The 19,922-nt window shown below is 36.3% G+C and overlaps 2 protein-coding genes across 2 annotated transcripts; one reads left to right on the top strand and one right to left on the bottom strand.

Moving 5' to 3' along the window:
- The first annotated feature begins 2,462 nt into the window (after nucleotides 1-2,462).
- adh8b (alcohol dehydrogenase 8b) lies at nucleotides 2,463-6,396 on the top strand. The gene is made up of 9 exons (XM_016562151.1): nucleotides 2,463-2,557; nucleotides 3,358-3,459; nucleotides 3,577-3,718; nucleotides 4,739-4,826; nucleotides 4,927-5,146; nucleotides 5,390-5,650; nucleotides 5,763-5,892; nucleotides 5,976-6,114; nucleotides 6,190-6,396. The coding sequence occupies exons 1-9, from the start codon at nucleotides 2,540-2,542 to the stop codon at nucleotides 6,218-6,220; spliced, it is 1,131 nt and encodes a 376-aa protein (XP_016417637.1). The 5' UTR covers nucleotides 2,463-2,539; the 3' UTR covers nucleotides 6,221-6,396.
- Nucleotides 6,397-6,864: 468 nt separating this feature from the next.
- On the bottom strand, nucleotides 6,865-19,649 carry LOC107747566 (methionine aminopeptidase 1-like). Its single transcript, XM_016562150.1, is given in 12 exon segments — nucleotides 6,865-7,530; nucleotides 8,168-8,233; nucleotides 8,364-8,507; nucleotides 8,710-8,841; nucleotides 9,639-9,777; nucleotides 10,891-10,974; nucleotides 11,287-11,378; nucleotides 16,076-16,136; nucleotides 16,258-16,367; nucleotides 17,468-17,519; nucleotides 19,480-19,625; nucleotides 19,628-19,649. Coding segments are annotated over 12 exon segments (1,215 nt in total). The 3' UTR covers nucleotides 6,865-7,363.
- Nucleotides 19,650-19,922: the final 273 nt, after the last annotated feature.

Below are 19,922 nucleotides of genomic sequence, written 5' to 3'. Positions count from 1 at the left end.
ATTATTGCAAATGACTGATTTAAAAATTCAAATATTTTTTTTCTATTAATAATCGATAGCCTGCATTTGGGTCATTCCACGAAATCGGTGCCTTTTCCACTTAGAAAAATTACAAAAATAAAATAAGTTTAATCAACATTTTTTAAATATCCATGAAATGAAGACACCTTAAAATGACAAGAAATTGTATTGTGCCGTCTCAGGCTATGTAATTTAAATAGTCATTTTATGACAATTTTTCTAACTCATGTTTTGGTATTTTTGTCAACCCTGTTACAGACAAGCGTTACTATATGCTATAGTTTAATTAGAACTATGTGATAGAGCAGCATTTTAGTCCCACTTTTCATTGTGATTGTTTCAACTTTTGATATTTTTAAAAATATTTTTATATTTGTCATTCAGATGACCAAGAACATCCTAATTTTGGAATGTGACCACATGTCATTTAAGAAAAAAATATATTTTTACAAGAGAGATATTAAAAAAGGGCTTTGTCCAAAATAAAATATAAAGTTACAATGGAAAAACCTCGAAGGATGTATCAAATATAATTTTAAAAATTTTTATGAAATTAATGTACAGTAACAGGACTGACGTCATAGTCACAGGACTGACCAGAGTAACAGGGATGACAGGACACACAATTATTCTATGGGTCTCTCAAATGGATAACTCTTTATATATTTGTGGTCACATCATACATTTTGTTTAAGGTTGCCAAGAAACAAGGGGTGGCTCAACTTCCCCACAAGCTCAAATCACCCTGCTCTCCCCTATTTCCCATCCATTGCTATGATTATGTCGATCACTGTGATTTTGAAAATGAATCAGGCATTTATATGAGGAATGAGGGATTTATGTCACTCCCGAGACTTTGCTGCATTTAGGGTATGTGGCCGTTGGTCCTCTTAGCAGCAAGAAGAACAAAACTTTTATTCAGATTCTGAAAGGATTATGTGTAGCCTAGAGAGCGTGCAAATAATGCTTCCTTTATAATCACTAAAACTGTCACTTACTTAAGTTCATTGCAATCGCAAAACGTTCCATTATAATCATCTCTATGCTGCACAATTAATCTTTTATTTACATTGTGTCTTTACTTTCTTTGTTACAATGTGACGGTCACAATGGCCAATCAGAGGTGTGCAAGAAGTCAACATCTATGTCTGTGATTGGCTACAATGCTCAACGCTACGAATCACGTTGTAAATAGAAACTTTTGACGCTCTCTAGAGTGCAAAGTTTCTCTGCAAGGTTTCTCTGCAAAGTTTCTCTGTTTCTCAAAGCACTGCAAACACAAATGGGCACTGGGGAAGTTGCCAAGTGTAGAGTGCTCTTGCTTTCGTTTGAGGTTGTTTTTCAATGAGTGAGAAAATGGATGTGTGGGGTGGTGAGCATGACAACAGTGTTAATTGTTAATTTCGTGAGTCTCACACTGAATGCTTGAGAGTTGACAGCCTTCACTGTACACTGTACATCATCCAGCCCAAATATAATGTCAAATTCACATCACATGTGGTCTGTTGAATTTTTTTAGTTTTTGCTTGCATGTGCTTTAATTGCTTGCATGTGCTTTAAGTGGTCTGAATCTCTTGGCTCAAACTACAAAATTCATTTACATGTCCATGGATTTGAATCGTGTTTAAACTAAAAGTTTAGCTAATTTTATTATAGTATTCTCAATTAAACAAATACTTAATTTGAGTAGATATCAGTTATAAAGTAATTTGGTCAAAAGCATGGTTAAATGCATTATGGTGTCTGGAAGTTGGTATCTAAGGCTGGATATAGAGTTGGAATGTCATGTCATGTGTCATCAAATCACGTAGGTCTGATTAAGATGTATACTCTGCAAATAAATTACCAAAATTTACTATAATTCTACAAAATGACGAATAAAGAATTTGAATCAGCTGTGTATTTGATTTTTTTTTTTAATGTTTTATTCAGTTTATCAAGGTGCTGAACAACTTGAAAGCACCATTACTCTTCAGTATCTTTGCCCAGTCAAAGTGTCAGTCTTGCGTTCTCCACACAATTACACTAGACTCTAGAGTGACTAGAGGGCAACGTTCCTCATTCTCCCCATGTCTTGAGTAATATACCAGAGAATAATAATCCTTCTGCTAAATCATGGAGGAAACAGTCTTATCACAGTTGACTTTTACACGAATTATGCTTTTGAATAACGTCATAAATCAAGGTTAAACTGCTCTTAACTCTGAATATCTCTTATGAACAATAGTGTTGCAAGATTGAGTCAAAAATAAATATAATAGAGACCAATAGAGACCAGCTCTCATAAAATCTAATTCAGACAATATAGTAACAATCTGCAGTTAAATATGTCAGGTAATATCTATATATCTTTACATTCATAAGATAAGTTTTAGATCAGTATTAGTGAGTGAGTGAGAGAGAGAGAGAGAGAGAGAGAGTGAGAGAAAGAGAGAGATTGCTTCTTGTATAAAACCAGAGTATAAGAACAGGCACCAGAGAATCTCTGCATTTCTTTGCATTCATCACAGCAATACTAATGGCCACTGCAGGAAAGGTTCGTAAACTTGTCTTTTGGTCTCTTATAGTAGTTAATGCATTTTTAATACGACTCACATCTCATATACGTTCATTTACATTGACCTATTGATCGCATAAGGAAACAATTTACAAGGCAAAGACATCTACAGTTAAGTTAATTTTTATTCCATATAATCAAATTAATGCAAAATGAATAAGACTTATAAGACTGTTATAAATGCTTTGAGCTAGCTACTATAGCTATCTTAAGCAAACACTGGTTAAAGTTATGGGGGAAAAAAATCAGGATCAATGTCTTGTATTACATGCTTGTGTATATGTTATTATTGTGATGTACAATTGATTGCACTGCTTTACTAACTATAATGCAATATATCAAGACTGGCTGTTCATATAAAGACTAAATAATATATAAAGACTACACAAAGAGGTTTGGATGCCACATGTAAAAGTGCAAAGTGACATTTGTGCATAATTATTCATCTAATCCTCTTATAAGTCAACTTTTTTTTTAAACAAATGCAAGATATTTTTGAGGTTCTATTTGTAATTCTCCTAATTTTCCATCAAATTGATACTACATATGCAGTTTCACTGAGTTAATATTTATCTTTAGTGATAGTGATGATAGTGAAATCACAGATAGTTGTGGCTCTAAAAACATGTTTTGATGATTTCATTGGCTGGACAACCTCCAACTACGGTTAGAGAGCAGAGATCATGGAACCACTCAAGTGCAGCATTTATATAGTCATCTGTAGTCAACCATTAAATGTCTATAAAACATAATGAATCAAGTTCTTCTGTGTGCTAAAGGTGATTAAATGTCGGGCTGCTGTTGCCTGGGAGCCCAATGCGCCTCTGGTAATAGAGGAAATAGAAGTCGGCCCACCTCAGGAAGGAGAAATACGAATTAAGGTGGGAAATGTCCCATGAAAGTTGTCACAAACCCAAATAACTAATTGAAAATCAGTTGTTAAAGCATGCAACACTATGCTTGTGTTGTAACACAAACAATCATTTTCGCCATTACAGATTGTAGCTTCAAGTCTGTGTCACACCGAGATTTACCACCTGTTTGAAGGGAAGGACAAGCGGGGTTTTCCCACTGTCCTGGGACATGAGGGCGCTGGTGTGGTGGAGAGTGTGGGACCTGGAGTCACTGATTTCAAACCAGGTCACAAAATAAAATGTCTTGATTTCTATTTTAAAAAGCATAGTTCAGCAAGAAATTAAAGTTCATCATTTATTCACCCCCATGTTTATTCCAAAGCTGTATGACTTACTTTCTTCTGTGGACAGAAAAGGAGAAACTATGTAATTATGTACTGGCTGTTTTACATACAATTAAAACACACACACACAATAAAGGTAGTACATATGACATCTTCTAAAGACATTTTATAGCGCTGAGTGAAAAAACAGACCAAAGTTGTTATTTACCTCCAGGGACCCAATAGCTGCTGCTAGATCACTGAGTCAGGGAAATGAACTGAAGCCTTCTTGGCTAGTTCAGATGTCCAGTGACATCCAATTTGTGAATGAATCAACTTATTTTGAGTCACATCATTTCACTGAATCAGCTGATTTGTGAATCTGATTTGTTCATAATCCAGTTCTTGAGTTCTCAATGACTCAATAATGGGTCTTCGCACTTAACTTAAATTTTGGTCTCTTTCTCACATAAAGCTTCAGCATATTCATATCCATTTACTTATTTTTTTAACTCAAACTAAAAGTACATATTCAGTAATTTAATTAAAGCTGAAATAAATTAAAATATACATACAGTATTAGTTGAAAAACGTCAATTTAAAAAATGTTGTTTTGGCAACTAACTGAAATAAGTTTAAGTACTAAAATTACTAAAACTGAATCAAAGCTAAATAGAAATATAAAAAACAACAAACAAACTACTAAAATGTAAAATTAAAATGAAAGCTGAAAATATAAAAACATAGCTAATTCAAAATATTAATAAATACTAATATATAAATAATACTAAAATAAAACTTTTGCATTCCAATTAATATATATATATCATATGGCATATGGTTTGGAACATCATAAGTGTGAGTAAATTATGACAGATTTTTTAAAATTCCCTATAACTCTTAGTGTAAATATGCTGATGTAATAACAACAACAACAACTACTACAAAAATTAAAAAATACATCTGTGTATTGTGGTGAACAGGTGATAAGGTCATTCCAGTCTCGGTCGCTCAGTGTGGAGAATGCCGGTTCTGCAAGAGTCCAAAAACAAACGTGTGTGACCGCAACTGGTGAGAAATACAAACAACACAACTTTTCACATATTTCATTCATCCTTCTGTTTTTGAAACCTTAACGTTACAAAAAAAATTGTCTTTTTTTTTTTGTCAGGATAAATTATCACGTCGATTTGATGTCGTATCCCACAACACGTTTCACTTGCCGTGGTCGGCCCATCCTGCAGTTCACAAACACCGGTACCTTCTCTGAATACATCGTCATCAACCGGATTTATGTGGTCAAGATTCATGATGATGCCCCACTCGACCGCGTGTGTCTGCTCGGCTGCGGCATCTCTACCGGTTATGGAGCTGCTGTCAACACGGCTGGGGTGTGTATAGATGCTCAAGAAGCATTTGGACACTTGCTTTGCGTATTTTTGCTCTGTCAACGAAAACAGTTCCTAACAAGTCTCTGAGAAACACACATTAGAGATTAGTGATGTCCGGTTCGCGAACGAATCGTTCGATTTAACCGGTTCTTTAGTTTACAACTTAAGAGTTCAAATAGCTGTGGCTTGAACAGTAAGGTGAATATTAAGGTGCGTTAGTAATTAATTTGTGTTTGTGTGAAGGTCACACCAGGCTCAGTGTGTGCAGTGTTTGGACTGGGTGCAGTAGGTCTGGCTGCAGTCATGGGCTGTAAAAACGCCGGAGCCTCCCGTATCTTTGCTGTGGATATTAATGAGCAGAAGTTTGAGAAGGCAAAGGTCTTCGGTGCCACTGATTTTCTGAATCCAAAGGCATATAATAAACCCATCTCTGAAGTACTGGCAGAACTTACCAATGGAGGAGTGGATTTCTCACTCGAGTGTGTGGGCAACACTGAAGTATCGGTAAGCCTCAACTGACACGTATATAGAAAGCGCATGTATTTACTTGCTTGTTTAAAAGCTTTCAGTGCTTGCAATTCTTCTGTGTGTGAGTTTAATGTTTTTTTGACCTCAGAGAGCTGCACTGGAGTCGTGTATTAAAGGTTGGGGTGTGAGTGTTTTGGTTGGCTATACTGATGTAGACTTTTCAGCAAGGCCAATTCAACTCATATCTGGGAAAACATGGAAGGGAACCCTATTAGGAGGTAAACCAGCTGTCAGTTAATGCTTTCTATGGCTTTGAGAGTACATGTCTGTGCATGTATTCATTTTTGTTTATGTGAAAAAGGTTTTAAGATCAAGGACTCTCTTCCAAAACTGGTTAATGACTACATGACTGGCAAAATAATGCTTGACGAGTTCATAACCCACAAAATGGATCTGGAGCAGATCAATGATGCCGTCAATCTCATGAAAACTGGACAATGGTACATTTCTCACTTTGTTATTATCTAAGGTTAATCTTATAAGAAAAAAGTTCTAACTTTTTTCCTACCTTACAGTATTCGATGCATCCTGAATATATCCAAATGAGAATCAAGTCATCTCCAATCAACTTCTACGCCAGTTTGAGACAACCGGATGGGAACAGATTGCTCAGACTTAACACTAGTTTAAAGTACTGTAACTATTTCTGAAAGGTGTAGAAAGCACTGAAGTGATGGAATTAATCAACTGCCTGGCTAAAAATTAGTTTGTATCACCAAAAAGCAACAATAATTCGATACAGATGAATCTCTTGGATGATCTTATCAGCTGCTTTCATAAGTCATTGTTTAAATTTCATTCCTTTGTAATGATTGACTGATGTTTGGCATTTGTTGTACACAAAAAAATAAAGGAGAAAATATACTTTAATTCAGCTTGAATACTGAAACTGATTTCAAGAGATGCGTCAAACAGACAAGGAGGCCTGCAACTGCTTTTCAGACTTTCACATTGCTCTTTAAGTGGTATTAAACAACCAAAGACAAACTAAGGATGACTGCAGTAAAAGGACATTTCAGAAAGGCCATCAAACAGGTGAAACATAAATTAAACCATTGTACTTAACCTAATGTTTCCTAGATGTTCATTGACACAGTCACTCAAACAAGATCGATTTAATTGGACCTTATGAACGCTGGTAGAAGTTCATGAAAAACATTTGTACAATGTTCAATAACGTTACGAGGCACTCAGCTGTAAAGAGTTTTTATATATCAATCATGATTTGATAAGATTTGGAGAGACTCCAGTGTTTTATCACATACACTCGTTGCATCTCGAACCCCAACAAAACAAACATGGTACATTGCAACGAGCCAGGCATACAAACACACTGAAGCAGACCGAGACAGTGGACCTCACACAGCTGACGCGCTCTCTCAAACACACAAGTGCACACACGCAAAACCACTCACACAGATACCTCTGCCCTGAAGACAGAGTGTGGCGGCACTGTAACCAGGTTAAAGGCCAGTGCCTTTGAATTTACTCAGATCCAAGCTGATTAATGTGACTGTCAGGTGACACATTCAGAAGTTAACAAATCTCCATCTCCTGCCCAAATCCACTGTCACGTGGCCAATCATCTCCTGCCCAACAGAGACCCACTGTGTGATTGGCTGATTGGTGATATGGGGCGGAGCTGTTGTATCCTCCACTGCAGAATAGGGCTGATATGACCCCACCATTCTACATTTGGGACAGGAAGTGAGCACGGCCATTATCCTCGAGGCGGCGCGTGAGGATTTCACAGCCTGTCTCTGTCACGAGGAGCGTGTGCTCAAACTGGGCTGAGCGTTTACCGTCACGAGTGACTGCAGTCCAACCATCTGGCCACGTCTCATCCTGCCAGCCACCTGCACAGAGCAAAGATTCTTAAATAAGCAATTGATTACAATACTTAATCACATCAAAACTCAAATTTCTATAGTTAACAGTATCAGTTAAAAAAAGAAAATAACATTTTTTTAATTTGAATATATTTTCAAACGTAATTTATTCCTGTGATGCCAAGCTGAATTTTCAGCATCATTACTCCAGTCCTCAGTGTCACATGATACTTCATAAATCATACTAATATGCTGATTTGCTGCTCAAGATACAATTATTCTCATTATCAATATTGAAAACAGTTGAGTGGCTTAATATTTTTGAGGAACCATTAGATGTTTTCTTTTCAGGACTTTATTCATTATTCTATATATTCATTGAATATAAAGTTCAAAAGAATATTTATTTGAAATTGAAATTCTGATCAATTTAATGGGTCTTTGCTAAATAAGAGTAATGATTTCTTACAAAATAAAAATCTTACTGACCCCAAAGCTTTACGGGGTAGTGTAAATGAACCAACCAATCACATGTTTGAATGCATTAACTTTGACAGCCCTATTTAAAAAAAATATATATTTTTTTTTCTAAAAGAAAAAAATTCTAAACAATAAGTGCACAATTTGGATAGATAAGAAAATTATTTTGTGATTTGTCTCCAACCTTCGCAGATCATGGGCTCAATAGTAAATACATGACCAGGTTTCATCACTCCTACTGCTTTATTCTCTGTAGAAATACATAAAACAAGGACAGTTCAAGCTTTATGAGTGTTTGCACTCTCTGCAGTTTCGATTACATCACAGTGTGCAATGCTTGTATCATTCAGACTGTGTCTTTTTGACAAAATGTTACTCACTGGCATAGTGCGGTACGTTTGGTGCCGTGTGGAACAGTTTGTGAATGCCGTGGCCACAGTAGCTCCGTACCACAGAGAAACCGTTAGCCTGCGCGTGTTTCTGGATGATGTTTCCCAGCTCACGATAACGGATACCAGGCTTCACTAGACACAAGACAGAAACAAGCTTCTTCAGACCACAACACAGACATCCCTCTGTGCAAGTCTGCCCTCTAAAGGTCATTAATGCACATCACATCAGAAAAACATACTGTACTATAATATATCATGTAGGCCAAATGTCAAACTCGCATAACATAGGGTCTGTTGAATTGTTATTGTTGTTTGCATGTGCTTTCATACTCACCAGAATCGATGGCTTGCATAAGACATTCATAAGTGGTCTGAACCAATCTCTTGGCTCCCTCATCCACTTCACCCACAAAAAAGGTTTCATTCAAATCTCCATGGTAACCATTGTGGTAAACTGTTATGTCGACTGCAAGAAAAAAAGTAACATATGATTGGCCAAGTGAACATGTAACATTTAGTGCAATTTACCTTAAGACTGAAGATTTTTTTTCTGCATATGTTACACAGAACTCTGTAGAAAACTACACAAACTGACACAAAATGATATGATTATGCTTTCAGCTACTATTATGAGCAAAGTACTCTGCATTTAACAGAAATCCATTCCACAGCCTTTCACACTCTGTGCAAAGAAAGCAAAAAAAAAAAAAAAAGCTGCAGATTCCATCTGGCTCTGGATACTGCCTTCAGCGTGAGGTCTGTTCAGTGTAAATTTGGCATTAAATGTACGTAGAAGCAGTTCTCTGTGCTGTAGCCTATAATATTTAAATTAAGGTGATCAATGACAAAACATGTAGCTAGGAATAATGAGATCTACATGTCACTGGTCATTTGTTTAGTTTACTTATCTATTATGGCATTAACAAGAATAAACAGCTTTAATAATATGGCATTTTGACAATGGGACTTAAAATGGGCAGAAGGAAAAAACATCAGTCTGGACAGAGTTCTGCAAGAACAAGCCAATGCATTCACAGAAATGTGAACATGTGGAAAATCAGTCACGCACAAATCTCGAATGTCCACTGAATGTTTATCTGACATTTGGACTAACTGAAATATGAAATACAATGTCAATTTAGAGGGAGGGTGATTCTATCCCTTTAAAACAGCCCTCTTGGGTGCAAAAATCAGATCTCCCATAAAGTAAAGCCAGGAAGATGCATTCATATACTATATGTTCACATGTATGCTGATACATACTATTCAGTATGTCCTCCTCCTGGAGTGGACGGCAGTCAGGGATCCCATGGCAGATGATTTCATTGACTGAGGTGCAGCAGGACTTGGGAAAGTTGTAGTAGTTCAGAGGTGAGGGGTAGCAGTTCCTCGCTGTGCATGCCTTAACCAAAAAATATGGACAAATCGTTTGGCATTAGCATCAACATTCATACAGGCTGTCCTACTCAAATGACAACGACAGTAGAATTCACAATAAAAAAATCCACGTGTTTATTATGCATATTGTCAAAAATAGCTGTCAAACAACTGTAAAAGATTATGCATTTTTTCCAGAAGGAAACTCCAGCATGAAGCATGACATTTACAACAGTGGTTCTCAACCAGGGGTCCAACAAACGTCCAAGAGGGACCCCCAAGATGAAATTATTTAAATTTAGTTATATTAACAATCTTAATACAAAACAACATAAAACAAAAATAACAAACTGGCAACGTAGTTTTTAATTTTTACTATAACAAAAGTACCAAATGTACAGCTTAAATAGGAGGGCCTCTTGGACAAAGTGGGCCTTGGAGTCAAAGCGAACCACTGATTTAGAACAAATAAAAAAATACATTCATGTGAATGCATAAGAAATTTCACATTTCCCTTAGATCAGCGGTTCTCAATTCCAGTCCTCGCGTACCCCCGCTCTGCACATTTTGTATGTTTCTCTTATTGCTTCATACGTTTGTTATATTTGACTGTAAGTGCCCTGCGAAGTGGACATTACCGGATATTCCGCCATGATTCCAGTTTGAATGGAGCGTATATGTTCCATACAAAGGTCATTTAAGTGTGCGAGACGTGAATTTAAATTGTATTTATTTACAGAGGTATATTATGTCCCACTTCACGCTTCTCTAGTAAGTTTCGTATGTGTGTGAAGATGCTGCAGGCAGCGGCGCAGCGCAAATCTGTAAATGAATATTCCGAAGTGAAGTAAACTTCAACAGATTTCCCCTGCTCACGGAGTAGGGAGCAATGGACACTGTGTAGGGACCATGTCAATCGGAACACAGTTCATGCACGGAGCTCACTTCTAACGAGATGATGATCTGAATCAGGTGTGTTAACAAAGAGAGACAAGCAAAACATGCAGAGCGGGGGTACGCAAGGACTGGAATTGAGAACCGCTGCCTTAGATAACCTGTATTTAAACATTCTGCTCTGATCAGACTACCACTTTGTAAAATTTAGATTAGAAAAAGAAAAAAGGCTGTGAATTTTTACCAAATGCACCGCATGGTCGATCTCCTCCGTCGTCACTCCAGGTTTCACCATCATGGCAGCAATGTCAAGGACTTCTCGAGCCAGCTGAAGGAAACAAACATTGTCTTTATTATTTAACAATTCAAATGTCTTTTGTGTACTTGTGCTCATGATAGACTTGACAACCTGCCATGATCCCACTAGACAATTTTTCAGCATGTTTGCGTAAATTTATCTTGTGTAACCAAGTGGGGTTCTCTTAACTAAAATCTGAAATTAGAAACTAGTGGCAGAACAACTGGCGTTTAAATAGAGGCAGAAAATGGCTTTCGCAACACCCAAAATTTCAGCTGATGCATTTCAGTTATTATTCTTTATACAAAGGTTATCATGTGTGAAGTTATGATGTTGGTTTACCTTGCAGACAACTCTCATGCCCTCAATCTCTTCAGCATTGAGGATCTTAATCTGAGACGTCCCTTTCATGGTCTGCTCTGACTCTGACATTCCTGCAAGCAGTGATGAATTGGTGAATTGGTGAGCAGTGAAATACATAGATACCCATCTACCCACAAAAGCATCTTACCATCACTCAAATATATGCACTAGCTCTGCCTACTGACCTTCACCACAACAGAATCTCAACAGCACGGTCTCCAGTCAGCTAATGAAGACAACACAACCACTTCTTACAGATAAAAACACACACACATACACACATGGTCGCTGATCCAGTGAGGTCTGGGACATGACAGTTTGGCAATGACGTAATCACGGACAGTTCCTGCTAGGGCTGGGTGATATGACTATATATCGTGTGGCAGTGAAGATAGAGATTTTATATACTGTACCGATCAAAGGCTTGGAATAATTATGATTTTTTTAATGTTATACTCATAACCCTCATCATAAGAGACTTATTGTCTATGATATTATAAAAAGTAATTTATTCCGGAGCAAAATTTTCAGCATCATTACTCCAGTCTTCAGTGTCACGTGATCCTTCAGAAATCATTCTAATATGCCGATTTGCTTCTTAAGTAACATTTCTTATTATTAGCAATGTTGAAAACAGTTTTTGCTGCTTAATATTTTTGTGGAAAACATCATGCACTACCACTGAAAAATTTGTGGTAAAATTAAGAAATTAACACTTTTATTTGGCAAGGACGCTAAATTTGTCACAGTTTCCTTTAAATTATAAGGCAAGGCAAGTTTATTTATATAGCACATTTCATACATAATGGTAATTCAAAGTGCTTTACACAAAAGGAAGTAAAATAATAAATAAAAAAAATCACAACAATAAAACGGGGAACTTAAACTTTTTAAATGATTTAGAAATTGATTTAAAATGAATTTAAAACAGTTAAAAATAGAAAATGATTATACATAAAATACAGTGCAATCAGTTCGGATTTATAAACGAGTAAAAGTACTTTAAAATCAATCCTAAAAGTAAGTGGAAGCCAGTGTAAAGACCAGTGTTTAAGGTGGCACTACTATTTTAAATATTGATAATAAACTGAGCAGCAAATCAGTATATTAGAATGATTTCTGAAGGATCACGTGACACTGAAGACTGGAGTAATGATGCTGAAAATGTAGCTTTGCAATCACAGTAATGAATGACATTTTAAAATACATTCAAACAGAAAACAACTATTTTAAATGGTTATAATATTTAACAATATTGCAGTTTTTTTTACTGTATTTAATAAATGCAGCCTTGGTAAGCATTCCGAAACATCAAAATATCTTAATTATTCCAATCTTTTGACCTGTAGTGTACCATTTGTACCGAGGTGGATACATTTGATTGCTGTCAATTGCCACAACTGCTTTATTTACATTGAAAGCAACAAAGGAATTCAGAGTAATGCAAAAAGACAGAGCAGGATGTAGGGGTGTGCGATATATATCGTCTGCGATAATATCTTAATTGTTGTTTTAATGATGTGCGATTTGACATTATCGAGTATATTACAAAAAACAAACAAAACACAACTACAGAGTGCACGCATAAGTGACGTGATGAAATCTAGTTTGTTAGACTAGTGCGAGTGCGTTCTTTCACTGCGTGATTTAGTCTATTAAAATACATTTTGAATTAACACAAAATTCAAGATATTGATTTTATACAACAGTTCAAAAAACAAGTTAATATTAAGAGACTTACGTTTTAGACACCATATTGCCAGTTTTTGCTCTATTTCAACAACAAAAATTATTCCAAACAGAACCAGAAGCAGTCTCTAAACAACATGACGCGTTTCGTTCCTGAATGAATCAACCGTTTAAAATTATTCGGTTCAAATCGCAATGACTCTCTTATTAACAGTGACTTGCTGCCACCTATTGGCGTTTTTAATTTCACATTTAAAGTATCTTTTCTTTCTTTCTTTTTTTTTTCTTTTTTTAAAAATCATTTCAAATAGCAAAACATTATTTATGCATTTGTAACTGCAGGTTAAATCATTCCATGTCCCTCTGAGCTGCATTAAACAGTGTGTAAATACATCTAAATGCCACTTCAGATGCAGCTTCTGTGTTTCCTCTGCATTGCAAAGATCAATTTTGTTGATACTGATTTCATTTGCCTGGTAAAAGCCCAAAAGTCTTATTCTAACCGACTGATTAAATGTAAGAATTTGACTCAAAAGATGATCCACACTTTTAGAAAAAAAAATGGCTTTATAAAGTTAAAAATGCCCATAAAAGGTAAAAATCTATTTAAACTCATTGAAAAACATCAGGAGTCAAAACAAATATCAAAAACATTAGGAGTCAGCTGTCCACGGTAGTCCTTAAGATGTCAGCACAATAACACACTCAGCAAAATATCGTCTAATTATCGTTATCGATAAAATTCCAGAAAATATCGAGATATCTTTTTTTGTCAATATCGCACACCCCTAGCAGGATGTGCAAAAAATGAATAAATAAATAAAAATAAGGGAAGTAACGCAAACCAAATTTAACCATTCTCCATTGAATTCCCAACAAAAATAACTATTGATAGTTGATACAAATACAACAATGGCCATATCACCCACCTCTAGCCCCAGCTGATTAACGACATCAGCCATGCAGAAACAGACAGAGCCATGCTACTACACAGACACGCACTCTTGCTCACAAAAATACACTCATACACCCACTGCGGAGCAAACCGCTCTTTGTAATACTGTTTAAACAAGAGGACATCACCGGACACACTGGACACACATGGGAAGCGGCGGGACTTCGTACCTGCCAACAACCCAACCTCTGCAGCTGCAGAGAGTGAGAGAAGAGCTTCAGACACACACTGCAGCAGCCCACCCCCACCACACACACACACGGAGGTAAATGGAAACGTGTATAAGGCGACTTCAGGACCATCACACACACGCTCTCACAAAGAAGTCCTAAAGATACGCACACACTCCTGACCTAACCATTGGATGCTTTTGAAGACATTAGGCTTTTTCATAGTATAGTATATATTTATTTAATGCCATGTCAGCATCTAAGGCTATTTTCATGGCAAAAACAATTTAAAAAATACAAGTATAACAAATACAATAAAAACCAGCAAACAAACAAACACAAGTTATATTACACAAGAGTTTTTACATTAACATATGATAAAAATTCTAAAACTTTTTTCTGGCTTTTTCAATACATCACTTTTCTACTGTGTGAAAGCCGGGGCCCGGAGACTCCAGGATGAGCTAATAACAACGGAATGAAAGGCTGTAACTACAGGAGCCTAATAGCATCTAATCACCACCATAATGGTTACTTACGGGAAGACTCTGCAGCATCCGTTAATGAAGGACAAATAAGCATTTATTCACAAAACAGTGATTCATGGGAGATGCTTCTATACTATAAGAAAGAAATAAGTGTTTGTGTAATCTCTCTTCTATACAAATACACGTACAGTATATTATCATTTGAAATATCCTTTACAGGGCCCCCAAAAGTATTCGGACACTTAAGTCACACAAACATCTATGCATTTCATTGCAATAAATATTACCTTCTCTAAGAGCTTCACATTTTTCACAGTTCACAGACACACAAGCAGAGTAACTAGCAGTTTATTGATAATCTGTCTTTTTTTAAAAATGCCATTTATACACTAATGTTTAAAGTTTGTAGTCAGTAATATTTTTTAAAGAAATTAATACTTGTATTCAGTAAAGATGCATTAAATTAAAGTAAAAAGACATTTACAATATTAGAGAAGATTTTTGCGTCAAATAAATGGTGTTCTTTTGAACTTTCTATTCATCTATTTTAAAAAAGTATCACCGTTTACACAAAACTATTAAGCATTACTGTTTTCAACATTGATCATAAGAATTGATTGAGTAGCAAATCATCATATTAAAATGATTTCTGAGGAATCATGTGACACTTAGGACTGAAGTAATGCCTGTTGAAAATTCAGCTTTGCATCACAGGAAAAAAAACAATATTTTAACATATATTAAAATAAAAAAAAACAGTTTTCTCAACATGTAATAATATTTCACAATATTGCTGTTTTTATTTTTACTTCTTAAAGGTTTGATTTGCTTGATTCAGACAAGATAAAGGACCACAAAAACACTTTCACAAACAAATTACCAAACCTCCTCAAGTTTAACGTAGTCCTAATTAAATAGGAGGACTTGTGAAAGTCATACAGTAGGTGTGGATTATGTGTTCGCATACTTTCTAGGGCCAACTATGTAACACCATAAGAAACCTTTTAGTCATGATGCGTATCCAACTAACCAAATAAATACACTAAGATCAACTAAACTGAAACACACTATAAAGCATTTGGGCCTCCTTTCATAATCTAATGATTATGAGAGCATTAATCTCCAAATAATAATGATGATAAAGATGTACCAACGAGATACCAAACAAAAAACAAAGTTAGAATTTTCTTGATGCACATTTCCATGAAACTGTGGTTGATCTGGTCAGACGTGTGCTACTGCAGCAAACACTCCTCTGTTTAAAAATCGAACGGTACTTCAGCAAAACTTTAAACTTCACACAGGTGTAATAATGAACAGGGCAGTCTGTTAGAAAAGTGCAATGCCTCAGATAAAGGGCATGGAGCAAGAAAGCTAGTCCAGATGACAGAGGTTGATCTGAGTTTTGCAGTGCATAATTTACAGAATGAGGTCTAAATTATGTGTGAAGGGATTTGCAATCTTACCCAAAGGATGATCTGCATAGTCTGGTCTCTGGATGTTGCTAGGAACAAGCCGCATGGGAGTCTGAAAACAACCAAGAAAAAGAGATGAAACTAAATGTGTAAATGCAGAAACTTGTTTTGTTCTATGCAAATGTATGTGTGCTGTAATTATCATGCTCAGGTCAATGATCATGCGTCCTTACCAGTGGATAGTGGGGTCGCAGTTTACCAGTGTATCTGTACCCGGGCCACGGGTCTGTGTTGATTTCTTTCTCCACACAGTTCTTTCCCTCATCATTTATTTTGTCCTCCTCTGCAAATGAAAAACCAGATATTAATGATGGCATTATGCAAGACATGATTTGTATTCCACATACTAAATGCAGAACTAGGAATGTAACGGTATGAAAATTTCTTATCACGATTATAGTGACCAAAATTATCACGGTTATCAGTATTATCACGGTATTGTTCAAATGTGCTGGAGATGTTCAAAAAGTACAGACACATAAATCACTTCACCAAGTTTTATATTTAAAAATCAACAAACAACAAATAAAATGACTTTTTGTTTGCATAATCACTAAAACAATAACATTACCAATGATGTTCGGATTTTAAATGACAACTTGACTGACAACAGTTTAATAGCATGTTGAAATATCTAATGTAAATGTTCAAATAAAGCTTTGAAAAAGTTTCATAAAAAGGTAAACCTCAAATTTTAGCCTTTAAATAAAGAAAAGATATGTTTGTTTTATATGATAGTCAAAATGATAATTGATTAATAAACGATGATATGTATTTTATCTGCTCCATAAATAATTCTAGATAACTTATCTGAATTGTTTAAATGTGTAGAATCCACATAAGCTTGTTTTTCATCAACCGGTCAAAATTTACAGCAGGGCATGCAAATGCACACAGGCTGAATGTAAATATAGGTCTCTGTAAATCCACTCGCTGACAGCAGGTGGTGCTTATGGAAAAGCTGAATTAGAGCTGTTTGCCGTAACCTCCGTGGACAAAGCAGTATTGCGATTAAGAACACTTCCTTCAGGTATTACATGGTAGGCTTGCCACGATAGACGGTGCTGACGGTGATACTGTTGTTAAGCCGCAACACATGCCGCTATTTGAAAGTGAAAGTAAAATGCGCACGCTGCTTTTGCAAGCTATTTATAGGCGAAGGAAAGCGAGGAAAAGCCCCTGCCCCCACGGAGATACTGGTATTATCGGTGTTGTCACACGTCGATTAACCGGTGGGAAAATTTCCTCACCATCACTACCCGAAACGGTAATACTAACCGTGGGGAATTTTATCATGATTTATCGTCAAACCGGTAATCGTTACATCCCTATGCAGAACTGAACATCACTCAACATTGAGAGTGAATAAAACACACTACATACTTGCTTTTTTGTGGAGTAGTTTGTGGGTGGCCCAGCTGCCTTTGAAACATTCCTGAAAACATACAAAACTCAAGTTATTACTCACACAACATCAATTCTTAAAGAGCCCATAAAATGTAATGTCTGTTAGCTTTGAGGCATTTATATGTTAGTGTACAAAATTACACTATTGTTCAAAAGCTTTTTGAATGAAAATATTACTTTGATGCAACAAGGATGCACTCAACTGAGACAAGAGGCAATAATTACATTAATAATGCTACAAAGATTTGTATTTTAAATAAACGCTGTTCTTTTGAACTTTCTATCATCAAAGAATCCTGAAAAGATAGCACATATTAAGCAGCACAACCATTTTAACACTGATAATAATAAATGTTTTTGAGCAGCAAATCAGCATATTATAATGAAGGATCATGTTACACTGGAATAATGACTGCTGAAAATTTAGCTTTGTCATCACAGGAATAAATTATATTTGAACATATAATAAAGGAGAATAAAAGAGTTATTTTTAATTATAATAACACTTCATTAATAACATTACTGTGTGTATTGTATTTTTGATCAAATAAATGCAGCCTTGGTGAGCATAAGAGACTTCTCCAAAAATATGAAAAACCCTTACCAACCTCAAACTTTTGAACAGTGTGTATATTTTAGCATCTGTTAATAATACTTAATTTTTATTCATTAAAATTTAACACTCTTCCAAGAAACAGATCAAATATTTTGTTGACAAGTGACGATCTTGCAACAAATGCAAAAATTCTACTTAACAATAAATAACCAATAAATCAAGGGTCACAACTGTAATGTAAACTATAAGTCCATAAACATACTTGAAGCTTATACTTTAGCACAATTACAAGGAATTTCACATATAATACATCACAAACCTCTGCACCATTTTACGGTATCAGACGGATAACGTTAGCTCGCTCAAATATAAAAATTCTCATGTATGACTTACTTTTATCTGTGGAACATAAAACGGGATATTCTCAAGAATGACGGGGACCAAACTACATTGAACACAATTGACTTACAATTTATGAAATGTATGAAACATAGAAGTGTTCCACAGAAGAGAGAAATTCATACAGGTTTAGAATTACATGAGGGTGAGTTACAGCGGCTCATCTAATTAGGGCGAAAGTTTGAATCAGATGGTCAAATCAGATATTGGGCTTGGCAGCACCCTGTCATCATATCAGCCTCTTAACTCAGCAAGCAGGACAGCAGATCTGCCCTGCAACAGGCGCTAGAGTCCAGGGTGGTGTCTCAAATGTAACGAGCTGTCTACCTAGACAGCATTTTTGAGCGTATGCCTAAAAAAAAAAACCATATGATGCCCAAAATGCTGTCCATGTAGACATTTCAATTTTTTGAGCACTTCTAGGTTTTCTCTCAAAGCCCAGTGAGCTGCCAACCTAGACAGCCTTTTTAACCATCACGGGCAAGCGACTCATAAAACACTTATGATGTCCACAATGCTGTCTAGATAGGTAGCTCACTAGGGTTTGAAAGCTCCACCCCAGGCTAGGAGTGCCTAGCAAAATCATACGAGAATTAAAAGAGGTAGGTTTAGAGCTACATTTTCTTACAGGTTGCACCAATTTATGCATCCTTTGGTCCTAAATATTTAGAAATTGGAAATAAAATAAGTAAAGGGTTGATGTGATGATTTGACAACTGAGCAGCACGCGAGCCACGTTGAGCTGAAGTCATTTAAAGCATGCTGAGCAAAGAAACCGCTGGCAAATTACATTTCCACTCCGTGTTTAGGGTTAAACATCTCAGACAAATCTGTCATCCAGAAAATCATCACGCACAAAACTTTGATGTAAACGTCAAAGCTCAGAGTAAGGTTTAAAGTGCCTGTTTGTGATGTAAGGCAGCTAGCTAGCTAACGCTGAGCTCAGTCTCGTAACGTTAGGCCGGCAGCGTCACATGAGCGAGAAAGCCCGAGCGCTTCGCTTGATTCTTAAAGCAAAGTGTCAGAGCTTCACCTGAGAGCAAAAGTATGAGCCTTGAATTCCGAGTTTGATGCAGGTGGGACACTGGAGCTTAGCTTCGCTGCGACAGCCTTCCGTCTCGCACTCCCGTGTCTCCACCGCCGCCATGCTTCTGCTGCTGTCGGTCAGAGAGAGAGAGCGCTGCTGTCTGCTGCTGCAGTCATCTGAGAGCAGAGGGAGGGACTCCAACACCACCTTGTGAATCATGGCAGGATGGAGTATTTATTTATCTATCCATTTAATTAAATATATATCTATTTAATTTAACAATAATCTACCTTATTGTAGCCACAATTATTGAGCAGACGAAACTGGAAAGTTAGTTCGACTATTTCTTCTGGGCAAACGAAAATAGTTTCACAAGAAGCCAAAGCATCAAGGTAGTTACCAAGCAACGCAGAACGAAAGCCGGAGTGGAGCTCTGTATATAAGTGGAG

This window comes from Sinocyclocheilus rhinocerous, unplaced genomic scaffold (assembly GCF_001515625.1).
Source record: "Sinocyclocheilus rhinocerous isolate Xijiao unplaced genomic scaffold, SAMN03320098_v1.1 scaffold469, whole genome shotgun sequence".
Lineage (NCBI taxonomy): Eukaryota > Metazoa > Chordata > Actinopteri > Cypriniformes > Cyprinidae > Sinocyclocheilus > Sinocyclocheilus rhinocerous.
Note: the sequence above shows the minus strand (reverse complement) of the source record. Positions and strands in the feature narration are given on the sequence as shown.